The sequence below is a fragment of the Podarcis bocagei genome, assembly GCF_964188305.1.
Source record: "Podarcis bocagei genome assembly, chromosome: 11".
Classification (NCBI taxonomy): Eukaryota; Metazoa; Chordata; class Lepidosauria; order Squamata; family Lacertidae; genus Podarcis; species Podarcis bocagei.
The window spans coordinates 2,468,387-2,491,588 of NC_138136.1; the positions used below are offsets into that span (position 1 = coordinate 2,468,387).

Consider the following 23,202-nt stretch of genomic DNA (forward strand, 5'->3'; position numbering starts at 1 on the left):
AGCAGCATACAGCATCTGCCCCACAAGACGTGGTTTGAAGAGCAGTCATGGAGGTTAGTCTTGTCTGGCTGCAGGTGTGGCCTGGGATGTGGGGAATATGTGGACTGTACAAGTTCCATGGGAAAGGCTCTTTTCCTCAGCTCCTACTCCCCCTGTAAACAGCGGTCACGACAGGGTTAAGCCTTGCACAATACGGAGAACAAGGAACTACGGTATACACAATTGAAAAGTGCCCGATGAAGGAATAAGCGGGCTTGGGCGGGCTGGTTGCCCCCTCACGTTTTGTGGCACAGTGCGGGCAAATTTTGGCTAGAAGAAAGCTCAAGCCCACTTGATGAAGCCACTTGATATCCTTTTTATCCAACTCCTTTCCCCCAAGAAGCCAAATCATCTGCCGCCCAGGTAAATTCCAGGCACAATTCTCCAACTGAGGGACACCGGACCGGAGTAGCTCCGTGGTGGGAATTTTGACTGTTTGCCTCCTGGATCAGAAAGGCCAACTGGAGAGAGACGTCTCGCTGTCTCCGTGCTCGCTCCTGACGAGGCGCCGCGAGGGGCCGAAGCAGCCTCGCCCGTGGGCTCAGCAGCAGCAGCAGAAGCCTCCGGCTGCTCCGGGCGCAGTCCTCGGCCGCCCGGGGTGGCAGCGGCTTCGAGGACTCGGCGGGAGAGGCTGAGGCGTCTCTCGGCCGGGACGGGGCGGGCCGAGGCGCGCTGGCGGCGACCACCCCCGCCGGGCGGAGGAGGAGGAGAGATGGTGACAGGTACGGCGGGAGCTGCTCGTGGCCCCGAAGGAGGACGGGCTCCCGGGAGGAGGAGGAGGAGGAGGAGGAACCGCCGCCGCCGCCACCTGCGCCGCAAGGGAGGCCGGGAGGAGCGCAGGCTGGTGCCGTCGAGGGCGCGAGGGAGGCGCGCGCCATGGGCTCTCTGGCGCTCCTCTTCCGAGGGACCTTCGCGCACTCCAGCCGCTCCTCGCCCCTCGACATTCGCGCCGGACACCTGCTGGGCGTCGACCAGAGCGGCAAGGTGAGGCGGCGGGGGGGGGCGCCAGGGGGACGCCGGCTGCCGCCTTGCCCGGCACGTGGGCGGCCGCGGGCGAGCCCGGCGAAGACCAGGCGGGACGGGGCGGGCGAGGGGGCGAGGGGCTTCGAGGAGAAGGAGCGGCGGCGGGGGAAACCCCGAGCGCGAAAGGTGCCCGGCCGGGAGGAGGCGCAGCTGGGTGTCCCGCTGCTCGGAGGGTTACATAAGCGGAGCGCGCGGCTGGGCGGGAAGAAAGCGAGGCCGCCTGGCGGGGGGGGGGGGGAGAGAGGCTGCTGGCCGGGGCAGGAGGGCTTCCTTCGGAGTCGACGGGCTTCGGGGCCAGGAAAGCGAAGAGCGCTGGACGGGGACTCCGACTCGGGACTTTTCCCGGGACAGCCCCCAATCGCGAAGCAGCGCGCTGGCTTCCCAGTTTCCGGGTGCTTCTTTGGCAGGAAAGTGGGGCGAGGAAGATGGCAGCGTGGAAGCCCATCTGCCATGTGCCACCGTCTCAAAATGGTCTTCAGGAAGCTCTTTGTAGGGTTATTAATAGTGCGATGCCAGTCGATGACGCCAAGTGCCAAAAGAGCAGCGAGGATGCCCAGGTCTGCTTCCATAGTGCTCGGAAGCGTTTCAGGCGCAGTATGAACTCGCGAGCCTTTTGAGAGATTGTTTTAAAGGCAGCGAATATAAAGCACCAAAACAAAAGTGTTACAGAAATTATGAACAATTTACTGCTGCTCTCTGATCATGTATCATTACATACTAACACAGATTAGAAACCATACTAAATAAATATGCCTGGAGAACAGTGAAACACTTGCAAGTCTTTTTCCATCCTGATTTTGTATACATATATTTCAAGTACTTAACAGCTTGTGTTGATGGAGTTGAATAGAAGATTGTTGTGCATGTAGTTTATTATGGGTTTTTCTGGGTGATGTTAGATATACACCTGGGAACATGTCTTTGAGATATTCACATAATTTTGTAGGCTTCGGTAATTTTAGTAATATAAAAGCAGAGGTGGCATGCAATATATTTTTACACACATCTTTTTCTTGTGAAAGTTTGAAATGTAAAATTATGGCCTCTATGATACTAATTTTCTGTGGTAAAAATTGACTTTATCCTTACAGTATCTCCAGATAATCACATTGTTTCTGTAAGCTGCTTCCTGTAAAGATGAGAATTAACTGAGATGATTCATCGGCAGATCTTTTTATAAATAGCCTTCAGAACATATGGCCTCAAAACTGGCTTTAAACCCCCCCCCCACCCCCTGGAATCTTGGTTACAAAAGACATTGTTTCAAGGAGCCTTTTCAGTGTCTCTTGGGGGGGGGATTTGTGTCCTCATCTCTCTTGCTTTGACCGTAACATATTGTTCCTATCCTAAGTAGTACAGTGGTACCTCGGGTTACAGACGCTTCAGGTTACAGACTCCGCTAACCCAGAAATATTACCTCGGGTTAAGAACTTTGCTTCAGGATGAGAATACAAATTGTGCAGCAGCGGCGCGGTGGCAGCAGGAGACCCCATTAGCTAAAGTGGTGCTTCAGGTTAAGAACAGTTTCAGGTTAAGAAAGGACCTCCAGAACAAATTAAGTTCGTAACCAGAGGCACCACTGTACATGACTTCTATGCTTAATGCTATTTTATTGCATATATAAAATGCTGCAAAAAGCCATTTCATGCATACCTTTTCACAGATTCTCTAAATACTGTTAAGATGTTTCCTCTTTCATTGGCCAACCTCCAACAACAATTTTTGCTCAACCATTAGACACACAGAGTTTCTGGGTTCTGCTGCTTTGACCACCTGGCCTTATATATTTTTAGAGCCAGCAAACTCTTGTCTAGTTAATATTCATTTAACAAGAGACATAATTAATATATGTTCCTCATTCATGGATAAGTATTCCTTTAAAAGCTTAATGGAGTGTATTATTGTGCATTTCCATACAGTTTCGAATGATTGCAGTGACTAATAAATGGATGCTTTGAATAGCAACGATACCTACTTTTGCAGCTCTGACTGTAACATGTTATTTAATGCAGTTTGTTTCTTCCTTACGACATGACCACATATTCTATTTCTGCCACAATTCATATAATTGTAAAGATTGCTTTGCAAATCTTGCTTTACATACTCTGGTCTAATTTGCATGTGGCACTAAGTCATGGCTTGTTTTCTGACAAATTAAGTGGGGGGGCACAGACCATCCGAATCGGTCCCACCTCCCTGAAGAGGGGAAGGGTCATGGAGAAGTCCAGTTGCACCAGGAAGTGATCTGACCATGGCACTTCTTTTGTTTCACTTTTACTTAGTGTCAGATCACCCACATCCATAGAGTGAACAGCAGGTCTAAGGCATGTCCGCGACTATGAGTTGGGCCAAACTTATTCAGGGACAGCCCCATGGAGGCCATGCTTTCCACAAAGTCCCAAGCGGCCCCTTGTAAGGTCGTGTTGGCATTGATGTTAAAATCTCTTAGGACAACCAAACTAGGTGTCTCCAGGAGAACATCTGCCACGACCTGAAGCAGCTCGGGCAGGGAATCCTTGGGGAGGTATACCAAAAGGAATCCTGTACTGCCCCTATTGCCCAACTTCCAGAACATTCACTCAGAGAACTGGGTCTTCCCAGTAAGACGCCTGGTGCAAACTACAGTGGTGCCCCGCAAGACAAATGCCTCGCAAGACGGAAAACTCGCTAGACGAAAGAGTTTTCCGTTTTGGAGGTGCTTCGCAAAACGAATTTCCTATGGGCTTGCTTCGCAAGACGACAATGTCTTGCGAGTTCCTGCTGGTTTTCCCCCCTCCCCCCTTTTTTCTAAGCCGCTAAGCCGCTTATCAGCTGATCCGATCAGCAGATAAGCCGCTAATAGCGCTAATCCGCTAATCCGTCAATGGGCTTGCTTCGCAAGACGAAAAAACCGCTAGACGAAGAGAATCACAGAACGGATTCTTTTCGTCTTGCGAGGCACCACTGTAATGACTTCCTAAAAATCACTGCAACCCCCCCTCCCCACCCACAAGGCCTGGGTTGCTGTGCGTAAAAGAAACCTGGTGGACAAGCAGCGGCAAGGACAGGCCCATCTGCTTCATCCAACCATGCCAGGTCAAGTCCTCCATCCATGATCAAGTCATGGATGGCAGTGGCTTTATGAATCATTGACCTGGCATTGCACAGCAGCACCTTCAGGTCATGTGGGTATCCCTTGTTGATTCCAGTATCCTTCCAGTCAAGACCAGACCTGGAGGCAGGGATAGTCCTCAAACAATGACTAAGCCTGCTTCCTCGGTAATGACATGGTCTGGTCTTAGCGTAACTCCTCTTCCTACCCGTGATCACTGAGATTGGGTGTCCCAGAGCATTCCCCCCCCCACCATGGAACCTGCCCCAGCCATTCTGTTGGTTGGGCCCACTCCCCGGCAGCCCTGACCCTCTCCCCTTAAGGACCAAATACAAACTTTATAAAACAACAAAAAAGTACATAGGTATGTTAAAAATTAAATAAATGTTGGGGCCGTCAGCACCCACAGCCGGCAGGAATCTCTGCAGTCCCTCCGGAGCCTCTTTTGTAGGGCAAGGTGAGCCTGGACCCGCCCCCCAGGCCAGATGGAAAGGGCCTTCCAGGGAGTGGCCGTCAGCACTCACAGCTCTCAGGAATCCGGCTATGGTTTGGTGTTGTCTCTGAACCCAAAAGCCTTGCTTAAACATGATTTGTTGGGCTGCACCACTCCATATGCTCACTAAGCTACACAAGGGAGCAGCAGCTGAAAAATGAAACCAAGCTTTGGGGAAACAAGCCCTGGCTTGTTATTCCAGAGTGGCCAGAGGCTTATTAAATTCTGCCTTCCAGGGAGCCACATGTTGAATGACAAACCAAGTTCCTAACAGCTGTTTTATTTGATTTGCTGCAATTTCTTGTCCCACCAAATGGGAAATGTTTGTGTATGTGTATATCATTGTGGCCTGTAGAAGGGAGAAAGTGAAATGCAAGCACCTAAAGCTGACCTTGGGGGGCCTGGAAGGCACAAAAGTGCCAGAAAGCCCAACTTCCCCCCTCAGGTTTGTGGTATTCAGGGATAAAAATATATCTGTATTCCTAAAACATAAAATTTTATGTTTTTTATTTTATGTTTTATATTCTTTTTTTCTTTTTCTTTTTTCCGTTTCATTCTTTTTCCTTTATTATTGTTAACTTTTTCTTCTGTTATGTTTATGTATGGAAAATAATAAATATTATTGTGAAAAAAATAAAAATAAAATATGCCCAATCAAAGCTAAATAAAATAAAAAATAAAAATATATCTGTATTCCCCACCCCACACTATTGGATTGAATCCAATGCTGGTTCAACTAATAGTAGGCCTATTGAAATTAATGGGCATGTGTAACTTAGGCCCGTTCATTCCAGTGGATCTACTCTGAGTAGAACTCAGTTGGCAGGAACTCACTGTGCTTCGCCTGGGCGGCTCTTATGGTGATCTTTGTACAATACAAGAACAGCTTGTATCATTCTCAGTAAACTTACTGATCATTTGGCTGCCTTTTAATCCGTAGCAAGCAAGTATTTCAGAGAACTGCAGAAATGCAAATGCACACATAGACAAATACACGGGCTGTATATTATGGTTTAACTTCAAACATTATCTTACCAACTTTGCTGATAAGCAGTGAGGGTCTCCTGGAGACTTGGCAAAGTTTTGAGAAGTGATGGAACGCCTTTTGATGGCTGCTCTGGTTTTAAACTGGTATGTTTTGTGTACAAATGACTCCTGATAAAATACTAAGTACAACTGGGTAGAATATTTTACAATAAATCACTTACTTCAGTGCTCTCCATTGGCAGATCTAAGCAGATGCTTTGGCAGAGATACAAATGTGTGAATAAAAAAAGGGCAATCAAATAATATTGAACATGCATGTGTGAACTGACCCCTGCTTCATCATCCTCACTGGATAAAGGTAAAGGTAAAGGGACCCCTGACCGTTAGGTCCAGTCATGGACGACTCTGGGGTTGCAGCGTTCATCTCGCTTTATTGGCTGAGGGAGCCGACGTACAGCTTCCGGGTCATGTGGCCAGAATGACTAAGCCGCTTCTGGCAAACCGGAGCAATGCATGGAAACACAGTTTACCTTCCCACTGGAGTGCTACCTATTTATCTACTTGCACTTTTACATGCTTTTGAACTGCTGAGTTGGCAGGAGCAGGGACTGAGCAACGGGAGCTCACGCCGTCGTGGGGATTTGAACTGCCTACCTTCGGATCGGCAAACCCTAGGCTCTGTGGTTTAGACCACAGCGCCACCCACGTCCCTTCCTCACTGGAATAGTGTTGACAGATTGGGGTGGCCTACGAAAGAAGCAGAACATCTGAACAGCCTAACCTTTTACAACTTGTTCTTAATAACTGTTCTTCCCTCTTTGCTTTTTAAATATTTTCTTTCTTCCTAAAGTGACATTTATATGATGCATTTTGCTACTCCTGAAAGGAACTATTTAAATTTGCCTTGTTATGAATACTGTATAGGCAGCTCTTCCTCCATGACAACAAGCCTGCTTTCCACATTTCCCATCTGGTGTTGCATGCTTGTCTTTCCTTCACTTATTCTTGTTTTCTACTTTGTGTTCAGTAAGTGGTATTAGTCATTCTCCTCCCAGCTTCACTCCAGCATTTCTGTGACATTTTTTAATTGCTCATTAGAAGATCTGAGTTATAAAGCATATGCATTTGTTAGATAATGGTGTAGTGTGCATGCATATGCCAAAGCATGACAATAATGATAATAATGATGATGATGATGATGATGATGATGATGATAATGGAGTTGTTTGTTACCTTGAATGAACTGTTACTAGATAATTTTACAGATTACATTTATTATTTCCAGCAGCAAATATTTGCAACTGAGTATCAGCAGTTGGCGCTGTGGTCTAAACCACAGAGCCTAGGGCTGGCTGATCAGAAGGTCAGTGGTTCGAATCCCCGCGACGGGGTGAGCTCCCGTTGCTCGGTCCCTGCTCTTGCCAACCTAGCAATTCAAAAGCACGTCAAAGTGCAAGTAGATAAATAGGTATCACTCCGGTGGGAAGGTAAACGGCGTTTCTGTGCGCTGCTCTGGTTCACCAGAAGCGGCTTAGTCATGCTGGCCACATGACCTGGAAATCTGTCTGTGGACAAATGCCGGCTTACTTGGCCTGAAAGGTGAGATGAGCGCCGCAACCCCACAGTCGTCCGTGACTGGACTTAATGATCAGTGGTACCTTTACCTTTACCACTCAGTACCTCAGAAAGCCTTTTAGGGTGTAATGGAATTTCCACTGGAGATGGAGCAACAGCAGCAACATTTATTTTATTTATTTATAATCTTTCTTGCTCGCTGTTCATAGCCAAAGCACTTCCAGAGCCCACTCAAACTCAAATATGCAATACATACTAAACAACAGCAACATATGAATAATAAAGCCCCCTCTAAAACAACAAATGGGACATGGGTGGCGCTGTGGGTTAAACCACTGAGCCTAGGACTAGCCGATCAGAAGGTTGGCTGTTCGAATCCTCGCGATGGGGTGAGCTCCCGTTGCTTGGTCCCAGCTCCTGCCAACCTAGCAGTTTGAAAGCACATCAAAGTGCAAGTGTGTTAGGGTTAGGATTGTGCAGGTGTGTTATGCCACCTATGCCCAAGTTTAATTGTTTTCTCCCTAATATATGCTGAAACTGATTTAGCAGGTTTAGACATACAGATATTGTCACATTAATTATCATATATTGGTCAACCTAAACCTGCCTACCAGATCATTTTTTAAACTAGACAAAGGACCCAACATTGTTTGCTATAGTTCTCCATAAAACTTAGAAACCAACCCATATTCCTGAGAGGAAAAGGTGAAGGGTAGATTTTTGAAACTTTTAAGTGTATGTGTGTGGCCTCCACTTGGACAGTAGGATCTCAAATAATATGATTCAATTGATATATTTGTAAGCAAGTAAGATACAGATTAGGGACGTGGGTGGCACTGTGGGTTAAACCACAGAGCCTAGGACTTGCTGATCAGAAGGTCGGCAGTTTGAATCCCCGTGACGGGGTGAGCTCCCGTTGCTCGGTCCCTGCTCCTGCCAACCTAGCAGTTCGAAAGCACGTCAAAGTGCAAGTAGATAAATAGGTACCACTCCAGCGGGAAGGTAAGCGGCGTTTCCGTGGGCTGCTCTGGTTCGCCAGAAGCGGCTTAGTCATGCTGGCCACATGACCTGGAAGCTGTACGCTGGCTCTCTCGGCCAACAAAGCGAGATGAGCACCGCAACCCCAGAGTCGGCCACGACTGGACCTAATGATCAGGGGTCACTTTACCCTTTACTTTTTAAAACAACAAATATTTGAAGGACACATTTGCAGTGGCAGAGTGTAAGCTAATGCTGCCTAGGGCAGGCAAGTGGGGCACACCCCCAGGGGCGCAGGGTGCAGAGGCTGCCCGCTGCGACTCATGTTGCAAACCACTGATGTATTCTCAGTGGTTTACAGAATATAAAAACCAATTGCACTACATTGTTAAAATACAGAATAATTAAAAACACACCATAAATTAAGATATAAACTCCATGATTAAGATATACAATAAAATAATCCTATTCAAGCAGCACTGCAATTAAAACAGGAGACGCAGGTCAAGAGCCACGGATTTGGTGTTGCCTGGCACTTACCTGGCACAGCACGCCTCCACTCAAATACAGTGTAAACCCAACGCTGGCAGAGCAAAAGTCAAATGATTGGGCACCTAGTATGAGGTTATATCTCTTAGGCCTCCTGTCACAAACACTTAGAGCTCATAAGGGGGACCTCTGGCAATGGGATACAATGGAGAAAGAGCACCTTGTACAACAGGGGCACAAGGAGCGAGCAATAGACTCCACTCCAGCAACTGGGGGTGCCAAGACAGAGCTCCTTGAGCAGGTACTGTCTCACTGTATGATTCCAGTGTCTTGTCATAACTGTGTTGCTCTCAGATTCTCCACACACAGCAGACAGCAATGTCGTCCAAATGAAAGGGAGGCACCCATCCCCACTTGCAGCTAATGTCTCCATCAGCAAAAGCCAGATCATCCACTCCAACCATTGCAACTGCTGGCCACTCATGCACACTTTTGCCTTGCAAGGTTCGCAGCCCAGCCCAGATGCAGTAACCAGGAGAAACTGTCACCATACACAGAGCCTTTCACTGTAGCCCTCCAGGGGAAGAATGTGAGTACACTCATAGTCACTGCATCTCTCCCCCTCCTTACCAGTGGTGCTAGTGGAGAGCTCTAGCCCAACACTCAGATTTCATCAGCCCTTCTTTTTCACTTCCTCACAAACACCTACTTAGACTCCAGAGCCATATGGTGCCAGCTGCTGTCCATTGCTGATTGCTTTCTCTGTCTCTCACCATGCTCTCGATAGTCCGCTTTCCTACAGGTTAAGGATCCAGGTTAAGGCTCTCTGTAGGCCTTGAGGGAAGCCCACTCCTTAACCACGATGCTCCTGGCTGTTCCTGCATGGGACTGTTGACTTGTTTGCTCCATGCAGACTCCTTGCACACTTTGTGACAGTACCATATTGGCCCGAATATAAGCCACACCTGAATATAAGCCACACCTTTAAAATTCAAAAGGGAAAAAGAAAAAAAGACAATACCCAAATATAAGCCGCTCCCTTAAAATTCCACAGTCACTCCCACCTGTTCCGTTTCACCGTATGTCTGTTTCAGCAGCGATATCATAAAAGCCAATTTTTGTAAGGTCTCTAAGCTTTCAGCATCTGCACTTGTCCTCCGCATTGGCTTTGGTCTGGCTACATTTGGGGCCTTTCCTCTTGTCTAGTGAAGGGTTCTTCCCTGAGATTGATCAGGAACATATATTGTTATTCCAGACCAGGGTTCCTGCTGAGCATTTATGATGCTTCCTGTGCCACTAGCATTTATAATTGAAGGTTGGGGTTGAAGGCAGAGGGAACGGACTTCCGGTGTTTTCCGCCATGGTGAACAGCAGCTCCTATAATAGTGGATGCCGGCTGTGCAGCTAATTAAGGATAATTTGAGAGTAATTATCCTTGCAAGGCCCCTCCCAGGGTCGGGGGTGGGTGGGTGAGCTCTCACTCACAGATCATCTGATATCTGCCTCTTATTCTGACAGAATGCAGGGGGCAGGGACGCTGAGTGCATAGCACTGCACGTATCAGAAACTCTTCAACCGTGTGTGGAGATCCTTCTGTTATCTTAAGATGGGTTTGAATTTGGACTTAAGAAACAGGCGTGTTTTAGACGAAAGAGACAAGATAACCTGCTAAATGAATCAGCCACTGAGTGGCACGGTTTTGATCTAGAAAGTATTTTTGTCATAATTGGATTGGAATGTAAGTGAAGGGGAGCCTTTGTTCTCTCTCTACATTGTATTTGCTGTTTTTGATTCGGCAAACCTTCACTGAAGAAGAATTAATTACTAATGGAATTTAATTATCAATGGATTACGACTATTAATGGAATGTAAGAGGGAATTAACAAGAACTTCATAATTTTTTATGGATTATTTGAATGAATAGACTGTGTGAAAATGTTGTGAGAATTGGTGGCATTACCTTCTAAAGAGGGCACTAACTTTGATTTATTATGGTTTTGGCAAGACACCAGCTTGTTAGCAGATTGGAAAGGATCAAAGAAGAAAATGCTGGAAGTCTCCCTGGAGCCATGGTCAGATGCCAGTTCACTTTCGGTTTGAAAAGGCAAGATGGCGTGAGGCCATGGTGTAATTGAGAATTCAGCCCTTGAAAGAGGGGGGCGGGATGCTGAAGATGATTGATTGATTGATTGATTACAACATGAAGCGAAGGACGAATGCAAACAAATATTTCACACAGAAAGTTACAGGATATAAACTTCATTTGCAAATTAATGGCTATGGAATAGCTAAACACGAACGAGAGTTGTCACACCAGTGGCTGTTAAAATAAAGAATTAAGATTGGAACTGTTGTACTTGGATTAAGAGGACTGGAGAAGGACCAAGGAATAACATCATCATCTCCTGATAATCAGAACACGGGAAGTCACCCCAAATTGCTTAATTTGGAACTGGATAATTGTCTCTTTTAATTGTATTATGATTTGGTATTGTATTAATGTGGCTTATATTGGACTGTTATTAATGAAAAATTAATAAAAAATTATTCAACATAAAAAAGAAGGCAGAGGGAAAAACTAATCTCCAGTGATGTGCATGATGACTGACTGCTGCTGTGGGGCTGGCTCTGTGGTGTGTTACCACATGGGTGTGAGTTCTGGGCGCTCCCACCCCCACCCCCCATGACTGTAGTTTCTTCCTTAGTGTACAGAAGCTGAGTGGGAGGCATTTCCCATTTTCTCCTGGGAGCTCAAACACCTGTCTCCAACTTCTCAAAAGGGCTGTTGCATTGCAGGTATTGTGGTGTTGTGTGTGATTTGTGCATTGTGACACAAGAGGAATGCTAGGAGTTTGTTAGGGGTGTGCCTGTATGGGCAGGTCACCATTGGCTGCCTCTGACTCCCTGAGTCGTGTGGGTATTGCCCTTTTGTGCTGGTTTCTGTTTTTTACTTTGTTATCCTACCCTCTTATCTGGCAGTGAATGGCCACTGCATAGGACTAAGGTTGCATGCTCAACAGTTGCCTGTTCTGGATGGGGTTGCTAATACTAATTTGAGTCTCCCATGCTTGTGCTTGTTGTTAGCCAATCAGGTTATTGATCACCAATTATTGATTTTGCCAATTTTCATAGTTATGGTTGGAATGTCTGATTGTACTAAAAGGAATGTTATACAGTGCCCAGTTACCACCAGTATTCCCTTTGTATGGACTTAAGAGAAGACAGATACAACATGCTTTTTTAAATATTTATTCACTCTTATATTGATTAATACAATTCTAATAAAGCAATACTTCAGAACGTACCACCTACTCTAATACTCTGACACGTTAAGCAAATAGTAGTTGTACTACCCCAATACACATGAATTGGTTGATCAGGCCAATTAGTAGGACAGAATCTTATAAAGCCAGGCATTGTTGGAGTTAGATGAGGTATGATCCCTTTTCAAGTGTATGTTTGTGTATCCTGAAGATTAACGCTGGACTTTCCCCCATAATTCCTTGCCCTGATGGGTCCTACCTGATCTCCACCTTATGGCATATAAGGAGTTCATGATCTGCTTGTGCCATCTTGGCACTATCTTGTTATGCCCCGATGCACAACCAAACAGGTGTGCTGTTCTTGCTGTGCCATTTGTTCACTAATGCCCTTCTTCACATCCGTTTGTTACCAATCCTGAACATATTTACTAATTCTGTTACTTCTGCTTAACACTGCAGTTAGACTTCTACTTCCAGCTATTCAAGATATTATGCTTCAGTTAATGTGACCTAACTTAAGCATTTAAACATTTTAATCCCCCTCTTCTATATTAATATAGTTCTATACTACAGAAATTTAATAATTATATGTATTAAAGCTCCTTCACACAACTGCTATTCTTTCTGATATTGTTCATTCAGAAGTCCTATCAAAGAGTATATTTCTGAGTGTCTTCCTTTTAGAGTTCCCCCTAAAAGCACCAGTGTGTCTGGAACGCCACAAGAGAGAAGCCTAGGGCTAAGTGCCTCTAAGTGTACTATTTTTCTAGCCTCCTGGTAAAAACCATACTTTCTGTTATCATACATGCACCATACATTTAAAGCACTCTTCACACCACTTTCATGCTCATGTCTTCCTGCAAAGAATCCAGATGGGGACTTTGGCGCCACAGAGCTGTTTTATGGACCTGTGAGTAATGTGGTGGGTGCATAGGAGCCAACTCCTAGGAGCTGAGATCCCTTTGCCCCCCCCTAAAATATTTGAGGGGGCTGTACCTCCCCAAAGTTGATGGGCATTGCCATTCAGATGGTGTGTGTGTGCTGCATCTTGTGATCGACTCTGCAGGGTGGGGCTTACCTGCCCCCCCCCAATATATTATTCAAGTTGGCGCCCCTGGTTGGGTGGAAACTCCTACTGCCTTTACAAGGCATTTGGAAGGCTGGGAAGGGCTGGAGGTGGGCTGGCAAGGGATCTGCTGGATCTTAAGTCACAACAGTGGATCTTAAGTCACAACATATTTAGTGTAGCAAAAATACAAGTTTATCTCCTACCCCCTTCCACCCTTGTTGGTGCAAGTGATGGGGCTGCAGATGTGCTGGTTGCTCCGCTGCTCCTCTGAGCCCCCACTTCTGCCCTGGTATGATTAGAGTTGCATTCCTTAATAATACAGATGAAAAACAGGAGCAGCACAAGGATACTTTAGATTACAGGAAATAGCATTTGAATTACGAGATCACACTAAAGTCACCAGTGTTATATAGTTTGGAATTATATTGGAAGAGCAATAAAGTGGAACCTTTAATATGAATTATACCTTATATGAAGTAACTTAAAATTATTTAAAATTAGCCTTGACTAATTTTCCTTCATGTGAATCTACACTAAACGTGAAACACACAGAATCATATCAAAAACAAACATTTGAATGCCTTATCCTCTTTTCACTTCCTTAGATTGCATTTTTGGAACCAGCCGAAGAGCAGGAGAAACTGGCAAAGAAGTGGGGATTCAAAGCATCTGACATCCGAGAGCTCAGTAATAAGTATGCATTATGTTTTATTTTACTTTTGTCATCAGATATTTTTGTCTTTATCATTTTCAATAATGTTGTTGTTGATGATGATGATAACAAATTGTATTTATGAAATACCTTTTCTGAGTGTTTGGTCTGCTTTGCATTTTCTCCTGTTGTCCCCACAACAGTTCTAACAGCCAGATTAGTACAACTATCTATATATTACAGTCGTACCTTGGGTTAAGTACTTAATTTGTTCCAGAGGTCCTTACTTAACCTGAAACTGTTCTTAACCTGAAGACCACTTTAGCTAATGGGGCCTCCTCCTGCTGCCGTGCCGCCGGAGCACGATTTCTGTTCTCATCCTGAAGCAAAGTTCTTAACCTGAAGCACTATTTCTGGGTCAGCGGAGTCTGTAACCTGAAGCGTATGTAACCTGAAGCATATGTAACCCGAGGTACCACTGTACATAGTATCCCTATATTTTTGAAAGTGGGGGTGCTGATGTTGTCAAACAGGGTAAGTACGTGGTCTGCTGAGATTTGAACTGGGACTTGCCACTCACAAGTCATGCTCCAGTTGTCTTCTAACTTGCTAAACAGGAATGCATGCACAAACATGAGCTCAAGTACATGGAGGAAAGTTCCCCTCCAAAATAGTCCATTGTGGAATATCCATTTTCAGAAGAAATGTGCCTCTGAAAACCAGTTGCAGGAAGCAGGCTGTGGGCTTCCCAGAATGGGAAGCACCTGGTTTGCCAATGCTGAATACAGGGTGTTGGGTTAGAATCTAGTTGTTAGAGAGACCTTTGGCTTAAATTAAAGCAATTACAAATTTATTCATGTTCTAAAAACCAAGGAAGCCATATATTATGGCTCCCACCTTAACTTCTGCTCGATGTTATTGATAAATACTGTTTTTTGTATACAGTTTGACCTTCATATATCAACATTTTGCATTGACGTTCAGCCCAATCTTCTTCCCTTGCACGATGGGTATAATGCTGAGTATGAACGTTAAATAAGAATGTTGTTACATGTTGAAAATGATGACATGGAATACCCATTGGAGGAAATGGATGCGACAGTACTCCCAAGCATTTTTCTGCTGAATGGTTCCAAAGACACGTTAAACACCTGACTTTACACTTTCCCAGCTGCTTCTCTGTTCCAAAGTGTCCCATCCAAAGCAGCTTTGTAATTTGGCATTGTAGACAAATTTTGCTTACATTGACAGAAGACAGTTAAATGTGCAAAGCATTTACCTGAGAGAGAGCCAGTCTATGGGTACTGCTCCAACAACTGAACAACTGAAGGGTGTGAGCCTTACTTTCAAGTAAATGCATTTAGGTTTGGGGTGTTAATTGGTACTGAAGACAGAATGTTCTTTTAAAATGGCAAGATTTTTATTTTTCATCTTTATTGATTTGCATTTACAAAGCATGGCCAGAACAGGTTGATTGCAGATTCTAGCTGAGTTAATAAGTGTAGGGTGACTTGGGTAGAGGGAAATTGGCAGAGCAGCATGATATCTCTTTGTTTTACCATCTTGTGCAATAGAAAGGAGGCTATGTTTCAGTTACGCAAGAAACATTTGTGCAGATCACACTTCTGAAATCCAGCTGAGAGAATAAACACATTGACACACAATTTGGCAAAAGTTCATTAAAATTAGAATGCCGTATAATCATGGTTTGCACTCTGTTCAGGTTTGCTTTCTTTGAATGTTAAGATTGTCAGGATTTACTAGTATCATGGAAAGCAAATCTTATTAAAAGTGTTCAGTATAATGGAGGCCTGGTTTATGATTGGGCTGCTTCAGAATTAATCCAACCAGAAAAAGAATTGACTACAGTGGTACCTCGGGTTACATACACTTCAGGTTCCATACGCTTCAGGTTACGGACTCCACTAACCCAGAAATAGTACCTCAGGTTAAGAACTTTGCTTCAGGATGAGAACAGAAATCGTGCTCCGGCGGCGTGGCAGCGGCAGGAGGCCCCATTAGCTAAAGTGGTGCTTCAGGTTAAGAACAGTTTCAGATTAAGAACAGATGTCCGGAACGAATTAAGTACTTAACCTGATGTACCGCTGTATTTGCCAGGATGTTCATAAATTACATGTGATGATTGACTGAAATGCTGAGAATAATACAGGAAGTGTGGAATACAGCAGGAGTAGACATGAGAGAGGCGAATCAGTATTATATTACTCATAGGAGCACTAAACATAAAGCAAATATTGTATAACACTTATCTAATGCAATGTTCAGATCATAGACACAATCCACACAAGGGTTATGTGATTCTTTCACTAGGTCAAAGGCCTTATATTTTTCTGTGCTTTTTAACTGTCGACAGCATTTAGTGCTTAGTGATAACAGCTGCCATCTTCCCCAATGGAACTGAAGGCTTCTAACTGAAATGAAATTCTAATGTAACTGAATAATGAGCTATCAAATGTGACAAACAAACAAATATTAGCCCTCTTCGAATGGCATTTGTGGGGTTATCAGTGTGTCGATGAAGAGAGAAGGGAGAAGTGCCGGGTCCCCAATTGCCTGGGCATGTTCAGGTTGGATGCTTTTAGGCTCTGCTTGAGGTGAATAAATGGCAGGGCAACCAGTGGGTGCTCCCTCCATGTACTGAGAGCCGCACACTTGTCTGTATTGTTCTTTGTGAAATGGAAATTACTCTTTTGTTCAAAAGTGACATTTGATATTTATGTGCTGTGTTGTTGTTTTTTACTATGTGCTTAAGCTGAGGATTGTTCCACAAGCATATTATTAAGACCCAGGGCTTAAGTTACTTACGGGAATAATATTTTAAAACCTGTTTTTCTTCTTATTTTTTCATGCATTTTCTCCTCAGTGAATTCTTCATGCCAGGTTTGGTTGATGCACACATCCATGCTCCACAGTATTCTTTTGCAGGAACACGAATCGATCTGCCTCTTTTGCAGTGGTTGAAGGAGTATACCTACCCAACAGAAGCCAAATTCAAAGACAATGATTTTGTGGAAGAGGTGTACACTAGAGTGGTGGTAAGTATGTTCTGTCTTGAGGGTTAGGATAGTTTATGCCTTTCAAGTGGATATGCTGAAATAAAGGCAGCCCGTTAGATTCTCTAATCCTCTTGTGAGTTCCACATGTACACTCCAATAAGAAGTACAGTAGGTGACAAATATTAGCTTATAAACAATTTATAAACAAAACATTAGCAACTTGAATAACTAGTAAGCCAGCAGCTTTCCAGGGTTTGAGATACAACTCTTTCCTAGTCTTACCTGGAGATTGAGCCTGGGAATATTTGCACACGAAGCATGAGCTCTGTCTGTGAGCTGCGGCACTCTCCCAGATGGGTGACTGGTTCCCAAGGTGCAGTTGTATGTGTGTGTGCATGGGCAGACACACATGTACACTTTCTCTGGTAGAATTTGGCTTAGTTAAGTTGCTTGAATATTACCATCTTCAGTGGAACATGTTATCAGAAATAAGCATGCTTATTCAGGCAGTACCCAAGGCTCAATTGTTGGAATCGTTTGTGGTGGTCAGTATGAAGCCTAAATGAAATTCAGTGATATAAGTGTCAACATGATGTTGTATGTTATGATACACTGTTTTAAATGCAGTAAAAAAGGAGTGGGGAGACAGAATGGAATAGCAGACTGATAAAAAAGAAGAAGCTAAGATATTTATTTATTTTTTAATGATATTTATTAAAAGTTTAACAATTACAGAAAAAAAGAAAAAAGAGAGATTAAAAAGTTACAGTACATCAAAAAGCAATAAAAAACAAAATAAAAAACAATACAGCACAACGATGAGGGAAAAACAAAACAAAAACATTTAAAAACAAAAACATTTTAAAAACACATCCAGTATTTCCATATCCTTATCTTTCATTTACTTGTTTCATCGACCTCCTCACACCTCCCTTTTTTGTATTCTAATTCAATTTAGCTGTTTCAACAAATCCTTTCCATCTTTCTCAATTTTTGTTCTATAAATTACCTTAACCCGATCTGACCTTAAATTTTACCCTTTGACCCATTAACAACCCATTTTTACTTAATTCTTAATAACATTTCTGCTAAAACCATGTAACTTCATTCCAACATCCTTCTAACATTCATTAATTTTACTATATTTTTGTAAATATACTTTAAATTTTTTCCAATCTTCTTCCACCAAATCTTCTCCCTGGTCTCGAATTCTGCCAGTCATTTCCGCCAGTTCCATGTAGTCCATCAGCTTCATCTGCCATTCTTCCCTGGTGGGTAGATCTTGCGTCTTCCAGTGCTTTGCGATGAGTATTCTTGCTGCTGTTGTGGCATACATGAAAAAGGTTCTATCCTTCTTTGGCACCAATTGGCCGACCATGCCCAGGAGAAAGGCCTCTGGTTTCTTCAGAGAGGTATATTTAAATACCTTTTTCATTTCATTATAAATCATCTCCCAGAATGCCTTAATCTTTGGGCATGTCCACCAAAGGTGAAAGAATGTACCTTCAGTCTCCCCACATTTCCAACATTTGTTATCAGGTAAATGATAGATTTTTGCAAGCTTGACTGGTGTTATGTACCACCTATAGATCATTTTCATTAAATTCTCTTTTAAGGCATTACATGCCATAAACTTCATACCAGTGGTCCATAACTGTTCCCAGTCAGCCATCATAATATTATGTCCAACATCTTGTGCCCATTTAATCATAGCAGATTTCACCGTTTCATCTTGAGTATTCCATTTCAACAGCAAGTTATACATTCTTGACAAATTCTTAAATTTAGGGTCTAACAATTCTGTTTCCAATTTTGATTTTTCTACCTGGAAGCCTAATTTTTTGTCCATATTGTATGCCTCCATTATTTGATAATAATGAAGCCAATCTCGCACTCTATTTTTTAATTTTTCAAAACTCTGCAGTTTTAGTCTATCTCCCTCTTGCTCCAGAATTTCCCAATACTTCGGCCATTTGGCCTCCATATTGAGTTTTTTCTGAGCCTTTGCTTCCATTGGTGACAGCCATCTTGGGGTTTTATTTTCTAACAGATCTTTATATCTTATCCAGACATTAAACAGTGCTTTCCTGACAATATGGTTTTTAAACGCTTTATGTGCTTTAACCTTGTCATACCACAGATATGCATGCCAGCCAAATACATTATTAAAACCTTCCAAATCCAACACGTCGGTATTTTCAAGAAGCATCCATTCTTTCAGCCAACAAAAAGCGGCTGATTCATAATAAAGTTTAAGGTCCGGCAGGGCAAATCCACCTCTTTCTTTAGCATCAATTAATATCTTAAATTTTATACGAGGCTTCTTGCCCTGCCAGACAAATCTAGAGATATCTCTCTGCCACTTCTTGAAACAGTCCATTTTGTCCAAAATTTGCAATGTTTGAAACAAAAACAGCATTCTTGGCAATACATTCATTTTAATCACAGTGATTCGGCCTAGCAACGATAACTTCAAACTTGACCATGTTTCTAAATCCTTTTTCACTTCAGTCCAATCATCTACTGATTTTATTTTTATTTTCCTTCCTTTAAATCTGAAGGATAGGCCTTGAGGGAATTCCCACCTGAAAATGATTTTGTTCCTTCTCAGCAGACCAACCAAATCTCCAAAGTCAGACCTGATTTCCAGAAGATGTTTTGGAATATCTTTAAATATTTCCACTCTTGACTGGTGTATTACCAAAGTCTTCTCATAGTGCCAGCTCAGAATTTTATCTCTCTCTTCTTTAGATCGGAGGGTAATCAAACAGTCTCTTATTCTGTTCTTCTCCTTCTTCCCTCCTCTTCCAAGTCTAAAAGCCCTCATGATTTTGAACTCCTCTTTTCCCAAATCCACGTTCCAACAATCTACAAATTCCTGCGTGAGAAACTCTGACAGAGAACCCTTTTCCAGTTCAGGAACAGCTCTGATTCTCAAATTTGTCTGTTTTTCCTTGAGTTCAATCATAGAAAGCACCAACTTATGGTCCTCCAGTTGCTTCTCTAGTTCTGAAACTCTCTCTGTTTCCAGCTGAGTTACCTTCGCCTCCACAGCTACAACCTTCTCCCTGGCCTCTGCAATCTGTCGAGTTGAGTTAGACTCCTGAATTAATTTCTCAATAGCTTCTGTGTTTGAATTAACTTTTTGTCCCAAACTATTTATACTTTGTGTATTTTGATTTATGCTTTGTGTATTTTGATCTAATTTTCTATTCATTTGTTCTAATGATTCATTTATCCTATTCAAAGCAAGTGCCAAAACCTCTTCTGAAATCATTCCTTTTGGTTTAGATTGCGTTGATACAGCCACAGATGGAGCAGGGGGGCCAGATGTAGAGGCTCTTCTCTGCTGCCAAGATTTCCCAGACCTTGTTTTGTCTTGAATTAGCGGGTCTGTTTTTTCTTTTCCATCTGCCATCACACTTACACCCTTCAAGGTCACTCCCACAGTCCCAGAGTCTTATCTTTAAAATTGGAAAATTCCAATCCTTGTAACAATTTCCAAGCCCTCCTCTAGAGGGAAATAGCTACTAGTTATATTGTATTAGTCCAAAATGTCACTTTTCTTAAAAAAACCACAGTTGCACCAATGCAATTAGTATCAGGTCTCAGTTACTGTTACTCAGTTTCTTTTACTCCTTTAGTTCCTTTTGAGTCAGAAAGAATAATGGAAACAATATATCACTCTTGTTTCACTAGCTGTCAGTGAATGAACTGTTCACAGTCTGTGAATGAACTGTTCACAGTCTGTGCAGCGCTCCAAAATAACAGCTTAATCCCAGGTTCTGAGTGATGGAAATTTAGCCTCTGTCCCTCTCTTTTTGCAGGCAAATATTGTCCAAAGCTCCCCCCCTCTTCTCCTGCTTCCAAGGGGGGGAATTACTGCTCTTAGTGTTAGAAATTTATGCGTTTAAAACAGTCCTTTCAAGGCTTTAGCTTCAGCCTATTTTGCTTCCGAATATTTACAAAGAAGGAAGGCGGACTTCCTGTTTTGAACCTTCCCCCGTTCGTAGCCAAATTCAACTTTTAAAAACTCCAAATCTTCGCTTTACTCATGGGTAGTTACTTTTAGATCCAATTGTCCACAGGAAAAAGTCAGCGCTCTCCGGCAACGGCTGTGCGGCTTCACTCCGTGAAAGTAGCAATCAGTTCAAAGCACCACGCCACTCACCCCACTTCGCTCCGGAGCCCCAAAAAGGGTTTCCCCGCGAGTAGGGGAGGCGCTCTTGGTGCCCGCAGAATCCCACGTTCCCAGGCTTCCTCTGCCTGGGATTTTTAAGGGGTCCCCGCCTTCGCCGCGGCGGCAGGACCTGATTCTTGCGGAGCGGGTTCCTCTCGATCAGAGGAACTCCGCCATTGCCGATGGCGTTAACCCGGAAGAAGCTAAGATAGAGAAATGATAGAAGAAATGGAATTTGCACATTACCTTGCACTTTTTTATACTAAATAAATATTTAAAAGAATTAGAATACTAGGGAGGAGAAAGGCAAGGGGAGGAAAGCAAGCACAAAGTAGTAATTTAGAAACATGGGTGACATGTTATAAATGTACCATGCAAGTTAGAAACAGGGAATCTTTTTAAAATGAGTTGAAGATGCTATAACAGAAACATTTTTTCCATTATGTATAAACTCATTTCATTTCTTTTTTTCTGTTGCTTCTGGCCACTTTTTTGCACATTACAAAAATCTGTGTAGTCTATGGTGACTCCTGAAATTTGCAGCTGAAACAATTTTGTCTAGAATTCATTGCAGGACTGTTTCTGCAAATAACTGAAACAGAGTTCTTTTTTACAGAGGCGAACGCTTAAGAATGGCACAACTACAGCCTGCTACTTTGGAACAATTCACACAGATGCTTCTTTGCTTCTCGCTGATATTATAGGTAAAATGATAATGGCTCTCCACAACTTAAATAACATAAGAATTAGGTTGCTGGTTCTGATGAAGTGTCACCCTGATTGTATATGGCGTCTCTCGCAATGGGTGGTCTGATTTCTCTAGAAAAGCTTGCAGACAGCACGATGGAGACTAAACACCACGTCTTATTTTTCTTCAGCAAAATGAAGGTTGCAGGTTAGCTGTGGAGATCAGAGCTCACAGCCTGGGTTTACAAGGAGAGCTTTATTAGTATGTTTTTAAAAGAAAGGCTTGCCAGAACTGTGAATTGAAAGCATTGTTTTGAGTTTTGTTCTTTACAGATAAATTTGGCCAGAGGGCATTTGTGGGTAAAGTTTGCATGGACATCAATGAGAGTTTTGAAGAGTACAAGGAGACCACCACTGAATCAATCAAGGAGACAGAAAGGTAAAATACTTTCTTCATGTACTAATTAGGTAGCATATTTTTCTAAAAGTAATGAAATAGGTAAAACATAGATTCTAAAAGTTAAATAGAAGACTTGATTAAAACATAAATATTGAGCTGTAATATGACCACAGAATCTAAGTATCCTGCTACAGCTATTTTTATAACCATGTTACATTCTTAAGAATGCTTACCCTTGAAGTAAACTGACAGAGACACATTTCTTCTTGAATATATTTTTTAATGCACTTGTAATTTTTTTAAGCATAAGGTGTCTATTTCTGTCTTCCATGTTTTTAACAGCTTACTATATATCAGAAGAGAAGGGATTTAGCTTGCATCCGGTTTACAAAGAGAGTTATCAAAATAAGCCTGTTGAAAACAAAGGGGGGATAGTATTAAATATCTAAGTATTGTGCATGTAACGTTGTTAGCAAATCTTGGGTCACTGAAGTCATGTTTTTGGAACATAAAATGGTAAATATATATATAAAATACATAACAATATATTTTGGATAGTTTAAAAGATTTTGAGGATTATTTATACTTCTGTCTTTACAGATTTTAAGCTAAAAAAAAATTATGTTCCTCTTATATTGCTTTTGGAGTTTCTTCATCACATCCTCCTCCTCCTTTCCCTCCACCCTCTCAGATACTTCCCCTTTTGTGTTGTGTCCTTAAACTGGAATCCTGATGGCAGCACCTGTCTTATTGTTCATACTTTTGTTTGATTGTTGCTGAAATCTAAGGTGCAAGTGGATTCCTCCTTGCCCCTGTCGCAGCCCCTTGTGCCCAAAAGGAAAAAGGCAGACTATTATGCTAACTGGTAAAAAGAACCATAGGATTGTAGAGTTGGAAGGGACCCTCAAGGGCATTCTGGTCCAACCCTGCAGTGCAGGGATCACAGACACATAGGGGTCACAGACAGAACTTCTCTATCATGTTTAGCTTCATTCGAAAAGTGTTGAATAACTAAAGTTTATATGCATATTGTTAAACATCTTAACTGAACCTAGCAATAAAGTGCCAATGTGTTTTATGTGTACATCTGAGAGACTCAATACCAATGTACACCACATTGGGACGTTTCCCTAATGGCTCCTTGGAATTTCTTCATGTCTGTGGCGGAACTGCCATGCGCAGGAGCATGTTTCTAGTGCCCACATTTAGGATGACTTTTAGTGGCATCCAATGTACATGTGGCTGATAAGGAACCTGCT

General features: G+C 43.0%; 1 protein-coding gene across 3 annotated transcripts in view; it reads left to right on the forward strand.

Annotated features, from left to right (window-relative positions):
* The first annotated feature begins 828 nt into the window (after positions 1–828).
* The window catches only part of GDA (guanine deaminase), a 57,250-nt gene continuing 34,876 nt past the window's right edge, over positions 829–23,202 (forward strand). The window contains exons 1-5 of one of the 3 annotated variants that reach the window (XR_014013125.1): positions 829–1,023; positions 13,613–13,701; positions 16,544–16,715; positions 21,473–21,560; positions 21,877–21,982. Coding sequence is in view for 2 of the 3 variants with exons in the window: in XM_081213789.1 (XP_081069915.1) it covers positions 916–1,023; positions 13,613–13,701; positions 16,544–16,715; positions 21,473–21,560; positions 21,877–21,982 (563 nt within the window). In the remaining variant the exon portion in view is untranslated. Of the gene's footprint in view, positions 1,024–11,404; positions 11,472–13,612; positions 13,702–16,543; positions 16,716–21,472; positions 21,561–21,876; positions 21,983–23,202 lie in introns of those variants that run through there. The other 2 variants (XM_081213789.1, XM_081213790.1) reach the window with 2 other exon arrangements.